This window comes from Cygnus olor, chromosome 3, assembly GCF_009769625.2.
Source record: "Cygnus olor isolate bCygOlo1 chromosome 3, bCygOlo1.pri.v2, whole genome shotgun sequence".
Classification (NCBI taxonomy): Eukaryota; Metazoa; Chordata; class Aves; order Anseriformes; family Anatidae; genus Cygnus; species Cygnus olor.
In genome coordinates this window covers 87,632,746-87,652,979 of record NC_049171.1, presented here as the reverse complement: position 1 = coordinate 87,652,979, position 20,234 = coordinate 87,632,746, and the positions used below count along the sequence as shown (strand labels likewise).

General features: G+C 34.9%; 1 protein-coding gene across 4 annotated transcripts in view; it reads right to left on the bottom strand.

The window, feature by feature from the left end:
- The window catches only part of TTC27 (tetratricopeptide repeat domain 27), a 111,873-nt gene that overhangs the window by 25,313 nt on the left and 66,326 nt on the right, over window positions 1–20,234 (bottom strand). For all 4 annotated transcript variants that reach the window (XM_040553626.1, XM_040553627.1, XM_040553628.1 and 1 more), the window contains exons 11-12: window positions 5,587–5,682; window positions 3,315–3,437 (exon numbers count right to left, since the gene is read on the bottom strand). In XM_040553626.1, the coding sequence (XP_040409560.1) occupies window positions 3,315–3,437; window positions 5,587–5,682 (219 nt within the window). The remainder of the gene's footprint in view (window positions 1–3,314; window positions 3,438–5,586; window positions 5,683–20,234) is intronic.

Here is a 20,234-nt window from a genome sequence, read left to right as displayed (position 1 = left end):
CTAGTAAGTATTCGTGCAATGACTAATTTCTTTCTCTCTAATTACTGTTTTCTGAAGACAGCAATTTCCATTCTACTATGCCTGAAAACATACCTATCTTTAAAAATACATCTATCTATAAAAATACATTTATCTTAGTATTTGAGAAAATATATTTAAAATATGTACAGCATTATGGAAAAGACGACACAAGCTTTGTCTCCTGGAATCTGTCATGGGCTGTTACCAACTTTTAAAAGCTCTTTATCTCAGGGTTGCTATCGCACTCTAACAAAAAAATTATTGTTTCTCTTTTAAATAAGAGATAAGTCTGCTTTCTGTGGCTTTTTGAAATGATAAATATGCTGGACAGATCATCTGTTGTTCAGACTGAACTCTTACCTCAGTCCCCCGCTGCAAAAATGTTACATACATAATTCAGCTCAGTATAAATTTTCTATCTGAAAATATCTATTTGAACCATGTGAACCAAGAGATCCAACACAGCCTGCCACGGAATTAGAATTTGATATCGTAACACTAGTTTTTCTTCTATCATAGCTAGTTTATCTAATATGAAAGCTGTGTTCATCTCTGTATTTAAATGACTGCTTTTCTTACTTCTGTGAGAACTGTTTTATTTCCCATTCACATGATCTCTCAAGAATCAATGTCTGCTATGCAAGTCTTTTGCTCTTCCTCCTCCAACCAGTAAACTCATTGATCCAATTTGAAAATCATCTTCTTGATGAAAAGTGACTTCTTCAAAAGTTTTACTTTGTTTTTGAAAGTTTCAACATATAATAATTTTAACACTTCACTCTTACTGTAATTTTTGTTAACTACTTTAGTAGGAAAAGTCTGTAAATATTTAAAGTGCACAAATGTGAAGAAGGGAGTATATTGTTTAGATTTGTAAGGGGAACTTCTGCTAGCAAAAATGGAATCCCATTAAGAAGAAAATTAGGGGATGAAAGATAGGAAAATAACCCCATGGCAGGTGTTTTTAAGTGCCTTTGGAACAGCTCTCCAAAGAAAAAGGAACAATTTAGAATTAGCCTACTCAAAAATAAAATATGAAGGCTGCGCTTGTGGACGGTTTGGTCAAAGGACAGTTTGCTTCCTCTTCTCTGTCTCCATTAATTGTCATTACAAGAATCAAGGAACGTGTATTAACAACAGATGTTTAAGATTTTGTTGTTGTTGTTGTTTTCTAGAGCAGCGAGAACCGAGCACTTTATTACTGCAATAATCACATTAGGCTCCAATAAGTAAGTTTTTGTTCCTTCCTCAAATAAAGAAAAACAGCTGAAATTTTGCTATGATGTGAAAAATGGAGTTCATACTGCTGCTTTACCTCTTCCTCAGTAGGGTACTCGCAAGCTTAGATTGCTATTCTGTGGCAGTGCTTAGTACCATGAACGTCCACTGAAGAATACCTTGCTGTAGTATTTTCTCATGCATTTCAAAAAGAAAAAGTACGATATTTAAAAAACATAACATTTTTGATAAATACACACAGTTCATACACTAAAAGCTTTCTGATAAGGAGCACAAAGTTAGTCCCCTTGGTGTACGAATAAATATTCCTAATTTTCCAGCTTTTTTGATCTGAAGCTTTTTTTAAATATCACTACTGTTACTTAGTACTTACATAGTGCTTTCTGTTTTCAAAACACAGCACAAACCCTCATTCTGAAAGCATTTCTAAGCAGTTTCCTGTGTCAGATATCCTGTCCTATTCTCTGAGTGCCATTTTCATAACTCCCTAAGGGCAGCTTGTGAATGTAACTAGGACAGAATGAATTTCCAGGAAATGGAAAATATTGACCTCTACTTCTCCACTGTACTGAAAAATTGTGGTATTAGCATAGTACCCCCAAGGCATGCATAATGTGACACAGAATTGACAGCAAGGCATACCTGATAGTTTATAATGATTGAAATCTAGTCATTGGTGAATGGTAACAATAATAAAAAGTAAATATGAGAAATTTTGTGTTTTGTCTATTGTTATAGCCCTCTATTCAGTAAGCTTAAATTAGTATAAGCAATGTCTTTATAAAGGCATACATATATTTAATGTTACCACATACTAAACAGAAGAAAACAGAGAGGAAAACAAAAAAGATATTTTTGTCTGAAATTGAATATTTCTGAAAGTTATCTAAATACTGAAAACAATCCTTGATACCATAAGTTCCTGTTACAGTCCCTCTGTGTGAGGGATTGCACCAGAAGGAGAACACAGCTAAACTGACATACAAATAGGTGTTGCTTCCAGGTATCACTAAAATCCTCCTACCATTGCTCTAACTGTAATAGCAAAACAATCAAGCTGCTACAGCCTGCTCACAGCATTTTTAAACAATTCTGTCATCTATACATAGCTAGATGATGGTTTTTAAATTGTCTTTGCCTGGAGCTGATCACATGTAGCTACAGCAGTTTTGAAGAAATGATAGAGAGGCTCAGGAAAATACCAACACAGATTTAACACAGTAAGATAATGCCTTTTAATCTTAGGCCATTTCTTGCCTCAAGTGTTTGATTCTGTAATTTTTATATGTTCACATTAAGTAATTAAATACATCAAGCACTGATGTTGTTCTGCTTAAAGCACTTGTAAAAGCTACAACTAATAGTTGGATATCAAGGGAGAAAGAAAACAGAGATTCCCTCCTGATAAAGCTCCCAAACTCCATCATGAATGACTGCTACAGCCTTCTTTCCATACCCATGTTACACCTCACTGTGCATCTATAGTTGTTAACTTAATTTTCCTTGAATATTTTCAAGAATCACTGTCACCATCTTCTCTCTGAATCTAAACAACAAGCTTTCTTGGGAATTGTTTCAATGTGTTAGATTTAAGTGTCTTCCTGCCTCCTGAGTTATTTATCCACTTCTATTTCATGTAGTCATTATCCCAGATATTTTATTTTAGCATTCATAGGTAATAACAGACTCACACGTCATGTGTCCTAAATGGACTTTTCTCACAATAACCCTACATGTCAATTATAAAGTTATTCATTGAGAGAGTGGTTGGGCACTGGAACAGGCTCCCCAGGGAAGTGGTCAGAGCACCAAGCCTGCCGGAGTCTAAAAAGTGTTTGGACAACGCTCTCAGACACACAGTCTGATTATTAGGTAGTCCTGTGCGAAGCCAGGAGTTGGACTCAGTGATCCTTGTGAGTCCCTTCCAAATCAGGACATTCTATGATTCTGTAAGATTCTGTAAGGTCATCGGTGCATTGATAGCTCAGGTATGACTGCTTCATATTTCTGTTCCCACTGCAAGACTCTCAGTTGTGAAAAACAGTTTTTCTTACCTTCCCATGCTGTCCTGCTCTTTCATAGCAGATTACTGCATCTTCCCACATTTCCAGCTCCTCATATATCTGTAAGGCAGAGTTGGTGCATCCGAGCTCAAAGAGTAAGCCTGCAAGCTGACGCTGGAAAGATAAGAAATTCCACAGAACTGAAAGAAGGTACATAGTCCTCTTTACATTTTTAAAAGATGTTAGAGGCATTTCTGACATCAACAAGAAGCAGACAGAATATGAAATTACTCTCTTGAAACCCCAAGCTGGAGCCTCAAAAATTTATATACCTTACAAAAAAAAAATCAATAGAAAAATAATTGCTTTGATTTGACTCCAGTTCATGCCAGTAACTCAACTACTTTGAACTAGTTTACAATACAATATAAAAATAGAAACACACATGTGAAGGATGAATTGAGAGGAGAACTTCCATCCCTTAAGTGAGGCACATGGCCCATGCGGCTGGAGAGCAGCTGCAGCAGTATGTTGGGAACACAGAGTGGGAAACAGCCTAAAGGAAGGCAGTAAAGTTTCTTCTAGCAATGCCCACCATAGCAATCTGTACCTGTGCAAACACAGATGGAGAAAGGCTCTGAAACAATTGTGCTAGGTACGCTGTAAGAAATCTGTAAGTGCCCCAAACAGCCACTGCAAAAGTGCGTTAGTTTTCAGTCAAGTCAGTATTGGATTGGGGTTCAGGTTCAACGTTAGTTAAGTTCTCCTCACAGATAAACCAGCCCCTTTGTTATTTCAGATCCAGCTATTATTTCAGCGTGCTTAAGAAAATAAGAGTTCTTTCAATTTAAAAACAAACAAGGTATGTTTTTATGACTTTGAAAAGTTGCTTTGGTCTTCTGTTTATTTTTTTTAAGAGGAGATTAAATTCACATATAGGTTTTCATCTCTGAAGAAAGGATAACTTATTTACTGTGGGTAAGATATATGGTTTGCAAAAACAAATGAGAACAATCTGTATAAGGACACCTAATTATGCTATGAGATCCCACACAGTGAACCTCTTCAGTGGTTTTGGTGATCCTGAATAGATTCTCTTTAGTTCTGTGTAGATGGCATGGACCTCTCTTTATAGGCTTGGCTTCAGTGTCTGTTACAAATTTGAGGAGTCACCATACACTAATAGATTAGCTGTCAAAAAATGAAGTTGGGTACAGTTCTTTTAAATAAATGCATAAACTGTGAAAGTCTGTACCAAAGTAATTTGTTCACTTAATATCAATTAATTTGAAAAAAATGACTACATTTTCCAGTGTCTGAAATTAAATAAGATTTATGTTTTATGAAATTTAGAGTCAAATTTGGTAAAATTTATATAAGCAACGCTTCTTCATTACTATAACTAGAAGACTGCAGTCATCTACCATTATGAGCCCCTATTTTAGTATTTCTATCTTTGGCTTGGAAAATTGGCTTGGATTGAAAAGTGCCACTCTGACAACTGGAAATGAAAACCACATTTGCTAGTTTTATTGCAAATGCCTGTTGAAAGATTGTGTGGAATAATTTGAAAATGCTTGGAGAAAATATGACTGTTAAAGCAACACGCATCTAGGTTAGAAATCAAAGGAATAAAACACCATTAAAAATAAACAATATGCACACCTTTGGAGATAAGTAATGCATATATTTTCTTAAGTTTGTTGTTAAATACAGCATTATCAGATAAGACTACTGTGTAAATTTCTTCTCTAGAATGGAATTTATGTTCAAGATAAACATTTTAGTTTTGGAAAAAATCTCCTTTCAAAACTAGCAAAAAAGGGCACATCCAGAAAATAAAAGCTTTGTCAGTTTAAGTGGTTCTTCAACGTACTTTTGTCCCCTATTTAGTTGCTCTGACCATGATCCACTTCCTGAAAACAACTCAAAGTTAATCATCATTACAGGACAAAGAAAGATGCAAATAATTGTGGTATTAATAAAAGTAGCAAACAGCGATACAATGAAAAGATTATTTTTACATGAGATACGTTGGAAGCTTGTAAGTTTGCTTATTTTTTAAGGACAGAAAAGGGAAAATAAAGAAGAACCACATTACAAGCAATTACTTCCATGCATGACAGAACAAGCCATCTGAAAGTAAAACATTGTAGAACTTGATTTCTTTCCAGAAAAACCTACTGTGTTATGTTACATCTTTTTTTCCACAGTGTTTCAATGCAAAATCACAGCATACTACCTTGACTTTGAGTCATGCAGTATCAAAATTGATAAGAACTACATATTTTTAAAGAAAGCTTCAAATGAAGTTGATTCATACCTGTATGGCCCAACGGGGAGGCACCTGACAACAGTAGAAAATCTTCATGCGTTCAGATACGGAAGTATTTGCATCCTCAAACTGGTCTGCAAGTGCCTGTAAATGCAAAGCATATTCTGATTTACTATTTACTTAAATTTAATCAACCTAAAAAAAAAATAAATTCAAAGCTTTAAAAGGATTAAAATTTCTAAGTGCAAGTTAAGAGGAGTAAGAATCAAATTTACAATCCTAACAGTTGCACAGGAAAATTGTGTCAAATGTTAAAAGTGACCTTGCCTAATGCATTTCAGTTTTATAGCTAGATTTTCACTTCAAAGTAGTATTGGTGTGCTGTAAGCATGAAAATTCTTATTAAAAAAAAGACAGAAAGGAAGACTGAGCCATGCTTTCGGAAACACGCTTCTAATATAGAATAAGTTATTGTGACTTGGAGTGTAATTCAATTCAGCCTTTTCTGCTTTGGTAGAACTCTCTATTTATGATGAAGAAATATTTTCTTCTGAAATCCTTTGAAAGGGACTAACAATGTTTGCATAGCAAAAATGTAGTAACGTCAGCATTAACTTTTGTTCTGTAAATTCACTATGAAGGTAATTAAATCAAAACTCAATAGCAGGAAAAATAAAATGTTAAAGGTAGCTAAAGCCAAAAACTTGGTTAGAAATTTTAAGGTAAGTGCACAACTGTCTTTCAAAAAGCCAGACCTCACTAAAACTGCAAATTTAAGGCCAGACTTACAAAAAAGGGAACATTAAATTACTTGCATTCACATGATTAACCTATGTAAATCCTGCATATAACTTAGACAAAGATTTATTGAAGGATCTAAACTAATCCTCAGAATTTTCTCAACATGGGAAATAAATGCAAAGATTCGCAACCAAAAGGAAAAACGGGATAGGATCTCTCTAAATCTGTTTGCTACCTAACCATATGGAAATGCAAATAATAGTTCTGTAAAATTAAAATAAACATTTAGGTGATTTAAGCTGCAAAGAATTTTGTAACCGCTATTGATGGTAACAATATTTATTAGGCTGCTTCATTCTTTTAGTAAGAGAAATTAGAACAGGCAACAATAATTTAGGCTTTTAAATACATGTTCAAACTCCTAGTTTTAAATACAAATATTTAAAATATTCCATCTTATTCACATTCTGTCTCAGAAAATTATCTCTGGAGACCTGTTCCTAGAGATTACACAGAAACCTACCCCAAGAAAACGGCTGAGGTGTATTTGCAAAGAAAGGGACAGACTTAATAAAATCACATTTCTTTACATAGTTCTGAGCAATCCAAAAGGAGACAGATCCAAACAAAACCTTTAAAGTAATTATTTAATTACAGAGTTTACTTGACTATGAACAATATTAAAAAACTATTCTGCAGTTTAATTATGCTGAAATGTTCTAATACTATGCACAAGCACGTTTTTCTAAATACTGCCGCAACTAAAACTGAGAAATTGTCCAGTTCCTCGGGGCAATCATTTTACAAGGCCAAAGTAGTAAACGACAGTTAGAAATTTCAAAAATAATAATTGCCTAAGGTCTGAACAAAGCCAGAAAATCTCATATGTGTCCAGTAAAATAACTTTTTTGAGGTGAACACGAGATGAAAGGCAAAGAATCTTTTCAGTCGATCAAAATGTTTTGTTCTTGTTTTAGCTTCTCCCTCCCGCCCCCCATTTCAATTGTTCCAGAGAAAAACTGTAATTCAAAGAAAAACTATTCTTCAAAAGCAAACAATTTGGAAAATGTGTAGCCATATCTCCTTTCTACGCTTTCTAAATACAAAGGTCTAACATAAATGACATGTTGTAGGAGAACATGACTTAACAGGTAGAATTCTCCCCCTTTCCCAAAACACTGTGCTCTGTTCAGAGTTCCAACAAAAACTAAAAATATACGTAGAACATATGAATATTATATAATCCTTAAAAAAAATAATAAGCACTAATGAACTTAGAAGTTATTAAAATCCCTTTTTATGCACTCATAAGTTGAAAAAAAACTTTGATAGTTCTACCTATAAGTGAAGTACAGAAAAGAAGTTACTCAAAAATTACTGAATTGTATGCTTCTGAAATATGCTTGAAGAAATAAAATTTGAGTTGCACAGCAGCAAGAAAATTAGAACCCTAACCTTATTGCACAGCTGTCTAATCATAAAACTATACATCAAAAAGAACAAAGAAGAACTGCCAAGAGACCTTTCTTTCTCATTAATCATCTGTGTAAACACTGAATCTTTGCACCATAGTCAAAAGCCGTAAGACTTGGTGTCTCAGTTTAACCAAAGTCTCAAATTCCTGCCTTAAAACTTGCTAAACAGAACTAAATCAGAAGCCATCTAGAATTCACAACTCTAAATAATGTCTGAGTTCCTTTACATTCACCACCTAATAACATTAAGCTCAACAGATCAACTCCCTCTCCCCAGCTGTCCATGTTACAAACCCTTTTCCCAAGGCTTCAGCTGCCATAGATAAGAGTTCTTAAGTCAAAAAACACAGTACAGAAAGATATACTGATCCAGTCTGGAGACAACAAAAACAGATGTTTTTGATGTAATTTTTTTTTATCACTAGCAAAGACTACATTATAGCCATATGAAAGAAGAAAAAGACCGCTCTAGCAACTAAAATTTACCCTCCCCATCTTATTCTCAAGTCTTCATTACGAGGTTAAGAAGCCCAATAGATGCCTATGTTTTGGATAATTATATCACATGACTTCAAAATGATCAAATTAGAACTTTTATCACTTTACTAACCAGTCTCAGTCTAATCAATTTAGTAATCAAACTCATCTGATAATTAGCCACAACTTGACTACAGGTAAATGATTTATTTCAGCTTGGATGTCATTTCCTACTACATATTCTTGCTTTGCTTTTATGTTCAACATCAAATGTAACATCACCATGGTACAGAAGGCAAAATACCTGCCTTAATTTTGAGCCTACCTAAATTTCAATCTCTTTATCCTCTCCACATCTTTTACTTCTGTGGATGACGGAAGTACCGTTTTTATTTCTAAACCAGACCCTATCTCTGTACTTAATCTCTGGAAATACTACTATAACCTTACAGTTCCTGGTTACTAGTATGTCCTTTCCTTTGAGGCATAATCCTATTTGATTTCTCAGCTGACCTACAGCACTTCTCTTAAACTTCTTATTTATCCAGCTGGTCTGAAATCCTTCCCTCAAAGTTTTATCCTTTTTGGTAAAATATAATTTTCAGGTAGCTTTTCGCATCTGAGGTAAATAAATGGCAGACCTTCACATCCTTCGTTCTATGCTTAAGCTCTTTAGACCAGATGAAATTGCTTATTTAGTTTCTCGTAAAGTTGTCCCTTTGTATGTAAAACTAACTACATACATTTTTTTCTTTCATCTTAGCAGAAGAATCTCCTGATCCAAGCTTATTTAAGGTAAAAATCCCAACACAAACAAATAAAAGCCCCAAATCCCTGCCTTTTGAAAATAGTAAGGTACTTGCTACTTATCAAAGACATCTTGAAAACAGCATAACACTTTTGTTTGTGCAGCAACTATTTATTTCCAACTGGATCTCTCCCCTCAACAACACCAAAGAAGAGTTTGTCCATAACCAAACCTTACACTGCTGGTCCCAGTAAAACATCTCCCTCAAAACAGTCTTGACCGATAGACAACATTTTATCCATGCAATTTTGTCTCATTTCTTCTCGGGTTTTGATATCATTTATACACGTGACTGCACCCCTTTTCCATTTACCTATCTCTTCTGACAACCACATTTTCAATTTCAGTGTTCCAGCCACAGTTGTTCCACCTCACTTCTTTCTTGATTTATGCCAAAAGAAATCGGATACTGTCATACGTTTTGCTTTCTCACTATCACCCTGGTCCAGCACGTACTCCTTAACTCCTGGCAAACAGAAGAGAATGAACAGATGAACTTCAGAGAATGAACTTCCAATCTCTCCTATCATGGAAACACCATACGTACAACCTCTTAATGGTGCTCTTGGGATTCTCGAGTCCTTTTTCTTTATTTTCTCCTAAATGTGATGACTTCTTAAAATCCCATACACCAGCCTGACCTCTCCATGCTCTGCCTAACTAACCATTTCCATTTTCCTGATCCTTCTTCTGTTTATGTCCATTAACTCTGTATATGTTTTAAAATAAGCAAATTGACCTCACAGCTCTACTGCTCTTATATTCTAGCTGTTCCCTTCACTCCATGCTTCTTACAGTAATTCTCCTGCCAGCTGTGCGTTCTATGGGTAGGTTTATTTAGCGTATGTCAACAAATCCTTAGCAAACTATGCAGTCTCCTTAGTGTTTTCCTGCTTTACATCATAAAAACACCATGCTTCAGCATTTGTATTAATAACTGATGGTTACAGTTTGTTCATAAGCTTTGCCAAATGATACTTCATGCAAATTAATTTACTCAAACATGATGGAAATACCACAGCTTCTGTATCCATCTCTGTATTTTCCTCTGCTTTGTCCCACTTCCAGTGCTACTCCCCAGCATCATCATCATCCATCCTTTACAGGAGAAAAAAACGATTAACCCTCCAACAAATTCTCTTCTTTTGCTCAGACTCAGCTTTCATCCTCTTGCTTAGGGTACTACCAGCCCTTTCTTAGGCTTAGTAGTTAACTATTTAATACCAGATACCATAAACAGGAAGCTGTCCCTTCAGAACTCCACTGCAAGAACTGTACCCTAGAAACACAAACACTACACTTAGAAGTAAGATGCTGTTAACGAGCAAACTGAAAAAAAAAACAACTCTCCATAAAGAACAAAGTCTATACTTTCCTTACTAAATGTCCAGACAAATATGTATCCCATTTTATTACTCTGCTTGCTGAGCTCATGAAAACTATAAACTGCACAGCAGTGAAACCTAAATAATTCTGTTTCCCTAACACCTACCTAGTCCCCCATTCTGCAAAAGTACACTAGGAGTATGTCAAAAATTAAATACAACCTCAAGAAAGAAAGTAGGTTACAAATGCAAAGAATTAAATATACAGAATAATTAAGGTTTCCCATATTTTTCCTTCCTGTGAATAAAATCAGATATAGTACATAAAAAAAAAAGGAATAAGTATTTTAGTAGCTTGTGGATATGTAATTTCATTGAGTTACACTCTTTTGGTAAACATACTTTACAAAAGCAACAAATCATGTTTACAATCCAGACAAACTTGTTTCAACAGCTCTCAACCCAAGAGCTTCTGAAAGCAAGACCATTGAGACATAACCAGACTTCTGAAATCCAATGGTCAAAATAACTTCATCATTCAGTGAAGTAATACCAGAAATCATGAAGCAATAAAAACAGATTTCATACAACAATACAATGAAGTTTTGTGTAATGGGAGAGAATAATTTCTTGTTGACAAATATGAATATAATGTGGAAAAAATGAAAACAGCTGAGATTAGTCTAAACTGTGAGATGGAGATAATGGCCAAATAGTTATTACCTTATGGATCGCCAGTTTTATCACTAGATAAAAAGACAAAAGCCGTACATTTTGGCTTACCGTTGCATACAGACATTATTCAGAACACCGCTTGGACATTTAAGAGGTGACTTTGTTGCTCACGAACTAAACTGACTTAAAGGAAATCATGAGCTATTCTTTCGAAAAGGTCAGATTTTTAAATGATGTATTTCTGTAAACGATGAAAATCTCTGAATAGTCAAGAACTGAAGCATCCAAACACAAAACAAAAGCTATTAAGCAAGGATATATTTCAACATCAAGAACAAATCCCTCTCTCCCTTTATCTAATTTTCTAAGAGGAATTATGACATTACAAACTTAAGGGAAATGTATTACAGTAGAAACTACTATCAACTGACTTATGATTCATGGAAACTAAAGACCATTTCTTGCATTGTGCAGAGATGTCAAGATCTCTGCACAGCACTCCTTACTGGTGATTTTACATTACTCAAATTTGCAGAAGAATGAGTATCTTCTGTGAAAGCTCTGCAGAAGATCAATTCTGAACAGGGCAACAATCTTACCCTCTTTTTTCCTCCTTCAAGTATCTTGGACTCATTAAAACATGGTAGCCATGAAGACTTCCCTTTTTGACCAGACGACTGTATACCACACTTCTCCCTAGGAAGTGGCTTCCCTCACAGCTGTTTTAAAATTTCTTAAAGCTAACTTTAGAATGTTTTATAGTACTGCCTGCCTACTTTGCAAAGCAACTGAATGGTTACAGGGGGACCTGGAGCTGCAAAGACGTCCAGATGCTTCACAAACTACTGATGAGGCAATGCAATTCTACAACTAGAAAAATAAGCAGCACCTGAAAAAAAAAATCAACAGAAACATTCAAGGAGAATGCTTCTGGCTGCAAGTTTTTAAAGCTGAGTGCATTTGCATTGGAAAGAGTATTTTAACTACTTCACCTAGTGTTATTACAAAAAAAAAAAAAAAAAAAACCACTTTTCGATATTCTGCAATCACTACACTGAAAAAAAATCACGACTTTCAACATTTGAGGTTACTTGTGTGGTTTTGCTCGCTTTTTAAGTTACAGTTACAAGAATTTGGCCCTGCTTTCTAGCAGTTCTACACAAGCAAACAGGCTGATATTCTTTAATTGAAATGAAAACAAGAATGTTCTATGTATATTCTTTCAAATCACTGTCATCCCTTTTCTACACAGTAGATTAATTCCCCAGCTACTTCGATACTTCTTGGTTGCCTTTTTTTTTAAAACAAACAACTACAACAAAAAAAACCTGGATTGGACACACAAGTCCCGTTGATCTGTAAAGAAAAGCTTTCTTGTGCTGGATTCTGCACTATCCTCCCCATAGCTCCTTTCTAGTAGCCTGTTTTGATGGATACTTCAGTTAGGATGCTCCACATCTCAACAGCATAAGTACTCATAGGATTGAGTATGCATGAAATCTATGCTAAAAGCCATTTAATAGTGTTTGTTTTGTGGCTCCTCCTCTGCTATTTCCTTCTCCTCCTATACAACTGAAGAAACTTGGCATCAGTTATCCCTCAGGAAATACTATATGGCTTCCTCCTTGGGTTCAGAAGGATCCCAATATAGGCTTTTTTTTTTTTTGTGACAATACTTTCTGTGGCATTTGCATACAGGTCTAATTTCATTGTTAGTATCTGACATTAACTTAAAAACAATGCAGTCCTCTCTTTAAGACTCATTACACTTAAAACATTTTAGAAAAAAATGTTAAATTTGATGCATTTGAGGCCTTGGCTGTTACTCCCTTTAAAAGCATGAGCAAAAACTTTTTTTTTTTTTTTTTAAAGAAAGGCTTGTGTCCAATTTTCAGCAAGGAAGAATATTAAGGTACCACTGACAGTTGTGTTGCATCCCTGCCCCTTCATTCAGGCATTAAAATAAAATTGCTATACAGAATAAATTATGTTAAACATTTGTGCTTTATAATGCATCATAGATATATTCTTCAAGAGATGTAGTACTTCCTTAGAAAAGCCACAAACAGAAGGGAACAGTCAAACTAAACTCTTTAGTGTAACTTTTGTATGTAGTATTTCACTGTTAATTTTTATGTGGTACTCAAAAACATACATGCCTATTCATAAGATATTTAAATCAACTGTATTCCAACTAGAACACCCTGTTCAAGAAGAATAATGTATCGGAAACATCCTGTACTCTTTCTATTGCTGGAATACTTGAGCTTACCTACCATATAACCCATATTTGCATTCTGCTTACAGTAAATTGCACAACAGTATATACATGAGCAATAAAAAAACAACTTTTCTTCTGCTACGTACAAACTAATGCCTCATTCTATCTTTATTATAAAACATATTCTAACACTTCAAAATAAACATTCATGTACAGCACAAAAGTTTTAGTTAGAACGAATTGGATGGTTATTTCTCAAGAATTTCAAGCAACAAATATTTAAAATTAAAGCAAAGAAATTTCCCTTTGGAAATCTTAAGACAATGTTATCAATTGCAAGTGTGTTAACACTTTCAGCTTACTCCTCCTACCTAATGTAGAGATTACATTCTGTTACACAAGTAGAAAACTTAAGGAAAAACAGGAAACTGAAAACAAAATGGTATGTCTATATGTAATTTGTTCCATTTTTTTTACTGGCAATCATACCAAGCATAATTCTTTAATGGTACTTAGATGTCCTTAGATGCCTGTAAGGAGGACAAAATATTATGTCTTATCTTATCTAGATACCTGTAACTTGAAGCCACAGATATTCACCTGCTCTAAGCAGTAACAGCTCTTTTTGCAGTAGTAGAAAAGCACAGTTTTTTTTTTTTTTTCTTTTTGCTTTCCCTGAGCCAGCAAAGCACTCTTTTGCTGAAATCTTTTTCAACTATTCTCCTTCAGTTGCAAATCTCAAGAACATCTTTAGTGATTTGGTAAGGGGGGCAGGAGTATGAAAAGAAAAGACAGACAATTCGAGCTCTTTTGTCCTGAATTTGATTAGAACATCTCAGGTAACATCTTGGGACACCCACTGTTTTCCAAAAATCTTTTTCCTAAGAATAGCTTCCCTATACAGTGAAACCTTGACTGATACACAGTAGTCTCTGTTGAAAAATTACTTGGCAGGAAACTCACATTCTTCCAGTAGCTGAGCCTGACCCAGCAACCATAGAGTATATGATGGTAAGTACATTAGAAATATGACACATGGGTGAAGTGTTTTAACTTTAGCTATCCCAAAGAAAGGCAATCACATATAAAGAAGTCTGTTTTCAATATATGTATTTTCTTGAAAGACATCCAACCCAGTTCTTCACATGTTCCTGGAAAGCTCTCTATATATCAGGGAAAAACAAACAAACCCCCTATCATTCCGTGTTAATGATCGATCTACTCACCAAAGAGAAAAATAAGCAACCTCTGCAACGATTGGCTCGCAATCAGTTCTATTTCAAGCAAAAATGAAAACACTGTAAATGCATTAAATATTCCGTGCCTGATTGTATGACACGTTCAAACAGAAGCACGTCGAGCTCCCCAGAAGACTCTGTTTGCTTGTTTTTAATGAAAGAAGGAGGAATCCACAAAAATACAATTCTTCCCAGAAACATATATCTGGACTGTGCATAGCCTGTTTGGTATGTAACCAATTAAGAAACCAAACGAGCATTTTCTTTCAGTTTGATGGAGTTTTATGGTCTGTGGTGGTCATTCACACCAAATAGGTTGAGGGACTGAGACTGGACAACAACACACCTGCTGCTGCTGCTTTACAGAACAGCAACTAGAACTAAGCGTAATTACTCATGTTTATATGTCTATATATATTCAGTATATGTATATATATTCTGTAAATACATATACTGAGTTTGCAACATTAATCACGACCTTTGTTTGCACACATTTTACCCAGGGAAAAATGGAATAAGGCACAAGATGAAGAGCTCTGTGGTAGAATCATTTACTGTGTGTTTCTATTTCTGGGCAACTTCAATGTTTGTACAGATCTGCATCTGGAAAAATCAGCAGGTATAGCACAGCAATGTGTGTAATAGCCACAAACAATATTATTTATACCATTTAAAATCTAGTTCAGACATGGTAGGTCATATCGCTTACAAAAACAGCTCCACATCTGTCAAAACATCCAAATCTTATCACAAAAACAGTGCTATAATTTACAATATTCAGATGGTTACAAAGCAATACTGTGAAGAAACTGGGTAACTGCAAAAGCAAATGGAAATAACAAAAAGTGCCAATATCATATCATCATAGAAATCTCCATATACCGATCCAAATAATGATTTGAATCAATAGTCTTTAAATCAGTTTGGAAATTTCAAAAGCCAAATATAATCCTCAATTCATAACTAACTGGAACAGAAGTAGTACTAAATGCATTGAGTTAGGCCAGTGAACAGTTCTTCGCTCAGAAGCTACATTGAGCCCACATTATTGCAAAGATTATCTCCAATACAATTGTTTCCAACCAGCTGATCCTTTACATACCATAACCCAAAGTTTCCTACCTCTGAACATGTATATACCGCATATAGTTACCATATTCAATTATTTTCTTGAGCCCAACCCTCCCCTTAACATACTACAGAGCTAAGCCCTTGGCATGCTGGAAATTCTCTTTTGGTAGAAATATCAATCAGAAAAAGCAGATACCATTGTCTGCTAGAGCAGCATAGTTACAAACTAATTTCAATGCATGAATATTTTCATTTTTTTGAATTAATTCTCATTTTGTAAATGACATAACCATCTAATAAAAACAGAAAAAGAATATTTTCACAACAGTCCATTCTTTTTCTATTTTCTTTATTTTTTTTCCCCTGTAAGTATTATTTTTCTTCATTATTTCTAAATTTACTTCATTTAGACTTGTCACCAGATCAATTACCTTTCTTACAAATCCCTTCACCCCACTTAGTGTTGAATCAATACTCCCTTGGTCCATGGTTACAGATCTGAGGCTCACACTGCAGTTTTGTTGCAGAAACTCATCTACTGAAATCTTACTCTTAACTGGTGCATAAGAACCAAATTGCCTAGAGCATTCTCTATGATTATCTCTGGTGCTGACCTACATAATAAAAGGAAAATGCTTCCAATATAATGTTCTAAGACTCTACCCTGACTTGGCTGTACAACTACTTTCTGACCCCTGCTCTAAAATTGAGAGTAATTCTTTTCAGCTTTTGTCAGATTTCCTACTGAAAATCTCTTTTGACAATAAATGCATTAGTTTCTGTTGAAATCATAACTCGTATGCTGAACTGATAAAGTAATGTACTCATTTTTGCACCAGGACAAAAAAAAGCCTTACTGACTTACTATCATCATCAGGCATTTTATACTTACTCTGCACATATTTTTATTGTTCTTGAAAACTATTAAAGTTTGAGAATAATGCAAAATTTGTTCTTTTTATCTTTATTTGGCTTTTAAAAGACATTTTAACAAGTAAATAGTTTCCATATATTTAATGGACTGCTCTCCTGAGCAACCAAAATATGCATAGATTTGTGTCCTTGATGAACAATATTTGAGCCAGAGAGAACTGACGAAAAATTATGCAATTTAAATGATTACACATCACTGTTATTTCAATCAGCTAAATCATTTTGATTCAAATGAGTTTTTCTTCCTCTTCTGACCTTTATTCTTTTCCTTTAAAAGATGAATTTTCAGTGGTAAGAATCAGACTGCTTTTCAATTATGCATAGCCTTTTTCTATATTTTTTTTTAAACTAGGAGATTCCAATGTAGGCATGTTTTAAACAACTGTGTATTTTAGCATAAAATTCCTGTTGTTTTAAAAATTAAATGTCAGAGAACAATGAATGGCATTTCTCACTTTCTAAATAAAAAAGTAAACGTTGTTTGAAGACTTCTAAATTGCAATGGAAGTGCAATTGACAAATACCACAGCTGTATATTATATCAATTGTATAAAATTGTATGACTTGCAACCAGAAAGATGATCAAAATGCAGTTTGCATTCACAAGTCGCTCCTTTCTTACATATATCTTAGAAATGTGTGGGTTCTTATTACACTGATACAAGACATTAAAATGTATAGATCTCAGTGTTTCAACCTAGAGTTACAGACCACACAAAAAAAGCACACTTCTTGTCTTATCAGGTCCCAAGGAATTTCTCAACTTTGAATGAATTAGGTGTTAAGCTATAAAAGAAAACAGGCTTTTGCACCTGCATGACAATCTAAAGATGCTGAAGCCCGTTCTACCACTTCTACATACTCTCATTCCAGCTACCTCACCAACAAAGTTCACCAGAACATGCATCCAATTATCTTTAACCTTCATCATCAAACATGTGCTGCTGGTGTATTAATCTAGATTACTAATTTTAAGTGCATGTTTAATACATTTTGTAATGTTAAAATCAACTGGATTTGCCAATTTATCTCTATCCTACCTTATGACAACTGTGAGATCACTTGGATTTTTACATGTTATTTTACAGGTAAGAGATTGCAACATCAACAGATACTGAATGTATAAAAATACTAACTTTTAGTATCCAGAGTAAAGATACTAACTTTTAGTATCTGGAGCACTGGGACAGGCTGCCCAGGGAGGTTGTGGAGTCTCCTTCTCTGGAGATATTCAAGGCCCTTCTGGACGCCTACCTGGGCAGCCTGCTCTAAGGAACCTGCTTTGGAAGGGGGGGTGGACCCGATGATCTCTCGAGTTCCCTTCCAACCCCTACAATTCTGTGATTCTGTGATTTTAGAAAGTGTTTAGCATTACACAATTCAGCTAAATTAACATTTTTAAATAATTATTCTACACTTTCTACTTAATAAACAATAGATTTATCACTTCTTGTTAACTTTCAGAAAAAACTTTGCTAACTTCTTGTTAACTCGTTACATTTCAGAAAACTAGACTGAGCATGTAGATAAATTCTACCCACCTACCTTTAGTGGGTCTTCTCTGTGATATTTTTCACTCCAATTCTCTGGCCCACCAGTTAAAGCTGTTTCTTGTTTCTGCTTTAAATGGTGGAAAACTGGAAAACTACTGTTTACAGAATACCTCACAGATCTTTCTCTTTGTGATGTTCTGGTGATTCATTCTTCCCCACTCCCTTTATTACCTTGTCCTCATGCAATCAAATTAAAACTTCTCTTTAAACTCATTCCCTAAGTATCTCCTTACATGTTCAAGCAAGATCATCATTCAAAATTTTCCTAGTGACTTCAAATTCCAAAATTATTCAGGAAGAGACTAGCTCTTGAATCCGAGATGCTAGTTTCACCTACAAAAACACTTCAATGGCAGAAAAGCAGGAAGGCCAAAAATTTGTAAGGCACCTATGCAAAAGTAATGGCTAGAAGTAACAGACTACCAATAAGATTTATTTATATATATTTTTTCATAACTTCAGATGACCTTTTAAGTTACAGGAAGATCCTTATAGCTGCAAGGGGCAAAAGTTACTGATTAGGATGCTGGAACTGTGCATGCCTATTTTTTCCTAAGATAACTCGCAGATTATTACTATGAATGTTTTTCTTTGTTATATTAGGCCACAGATCTCTGCAAATGTGTATTCCACTTTGAAAGCATTACCAACCACCTAACAAACAAATATTAACTTAGATAGTCAAGCAGTGTTCTGCTAAAAAAAAAACACTTCAGTTTCTATATAATAGGGTGGGGAGGAAAAGCAGACAAGAGGAAATGAGTCTAACAATCCCAAATGAAATCTAAAGCATTTAGTTATCAAAATTAGCACAAAAAAGGTCAAGGTCATAAGCAGACGATAACAGGATTCATGAATGTCTGACGTAGTATTTCCTTTTCATTGGAAACTGAGAGCCAAGCAGTATAACAGGCAATTTAGAGAACCTCTTGTGCAATTGCCATTTGGGATACCTTGCTGTAGTCAAATACTACCACCTAAAGAAGCATGGTAAAATAAATGAGGCATCCAATAGCACAAAGCATCGCTGACTACGAAAATGATGTGCTGGCTGTTCTGTACAAATATTAAGGCTTAAGTTATTGACTGCCAATGCTTAGGATACACGTTTCAGTGTTAAAGTCTGTCAGTGGCTTCAGGCTCAGGTCAAATCCACTTACAGAGGACACAGAAGTGTTAGAGAAGTCCTAAGTATATTTTTATCTTTATAGCATTTACACTTATTTGTGACTTGTATAATTTTATAGTTATCACACTATCCTTATCAGACAATTGTGTCTTCTTGAATGTTGTTTTCAAAGAAAAATGTTTCACACACCAATTATGTTACTCATTCTTATGATGTATCACAAGGTGTAAGCACTTCCCCTAAAATCTCTAGGAGCAGCTAGATTTGTAATCTTATTTGTGAAGAATGGATTTAAAATCAGACCCTTCATTTTATGTTGTAAAACCAAGAATAGTGGTATTATCCATCAATTAGATGAATGTGTTGCATGTAAAATTAGTCCAAATATTGGCTACACCATTTGGCTTTTGGTGAAAGAACATGCCCATTTTCATACATACTTCTTGCCCTCCTTTCGTATCACTTGCAGCTTACTCATTTACAGAGCAGCATCATAATCTCTCTTCTACTATGCAATCTCAAATGCCAATATACCCAGCTGACCTTAGCTTTCCTCTGTGTCTTTATGTGGGATGAGGTACAGGTAGTTATAGTTTGTCTCCAAAAAAGAACTTCATTCAAATTTCCCCTTTTCCTATCAGATAACTTGACATTTATGTCACAGCTCTATATAGCTGCACACATCTACCCTAATATCTTTCACAGTAGGCATGGTTTCATACAGCCATGTGGGGGAGGCTCACCCACGAGTGAAAAATTTCAACTTCATCTAGTGTAGAAGCAAGTTCCATAGTTGTAGCTAGCTACCTAGCTTTGATACTGCTGTTGGTGAAACAGCAGTTACACAAAACTTAGCACAAGGTGCAAGAACGGCAGAGGAACTGTATACAAATCAAAATAATAAGCCTGCATTAAGTTCCAATCTGTTGTGGTTACACCACTTTTAGTTCCCAAATCAGCTTGCTCTGGGGAAATGCACAATTGCAGTCAATGCTGAAAGACAGATCCGAAGACTTCCTGTTTTTCTCTAAAGAGGGAAGTAAATACAAG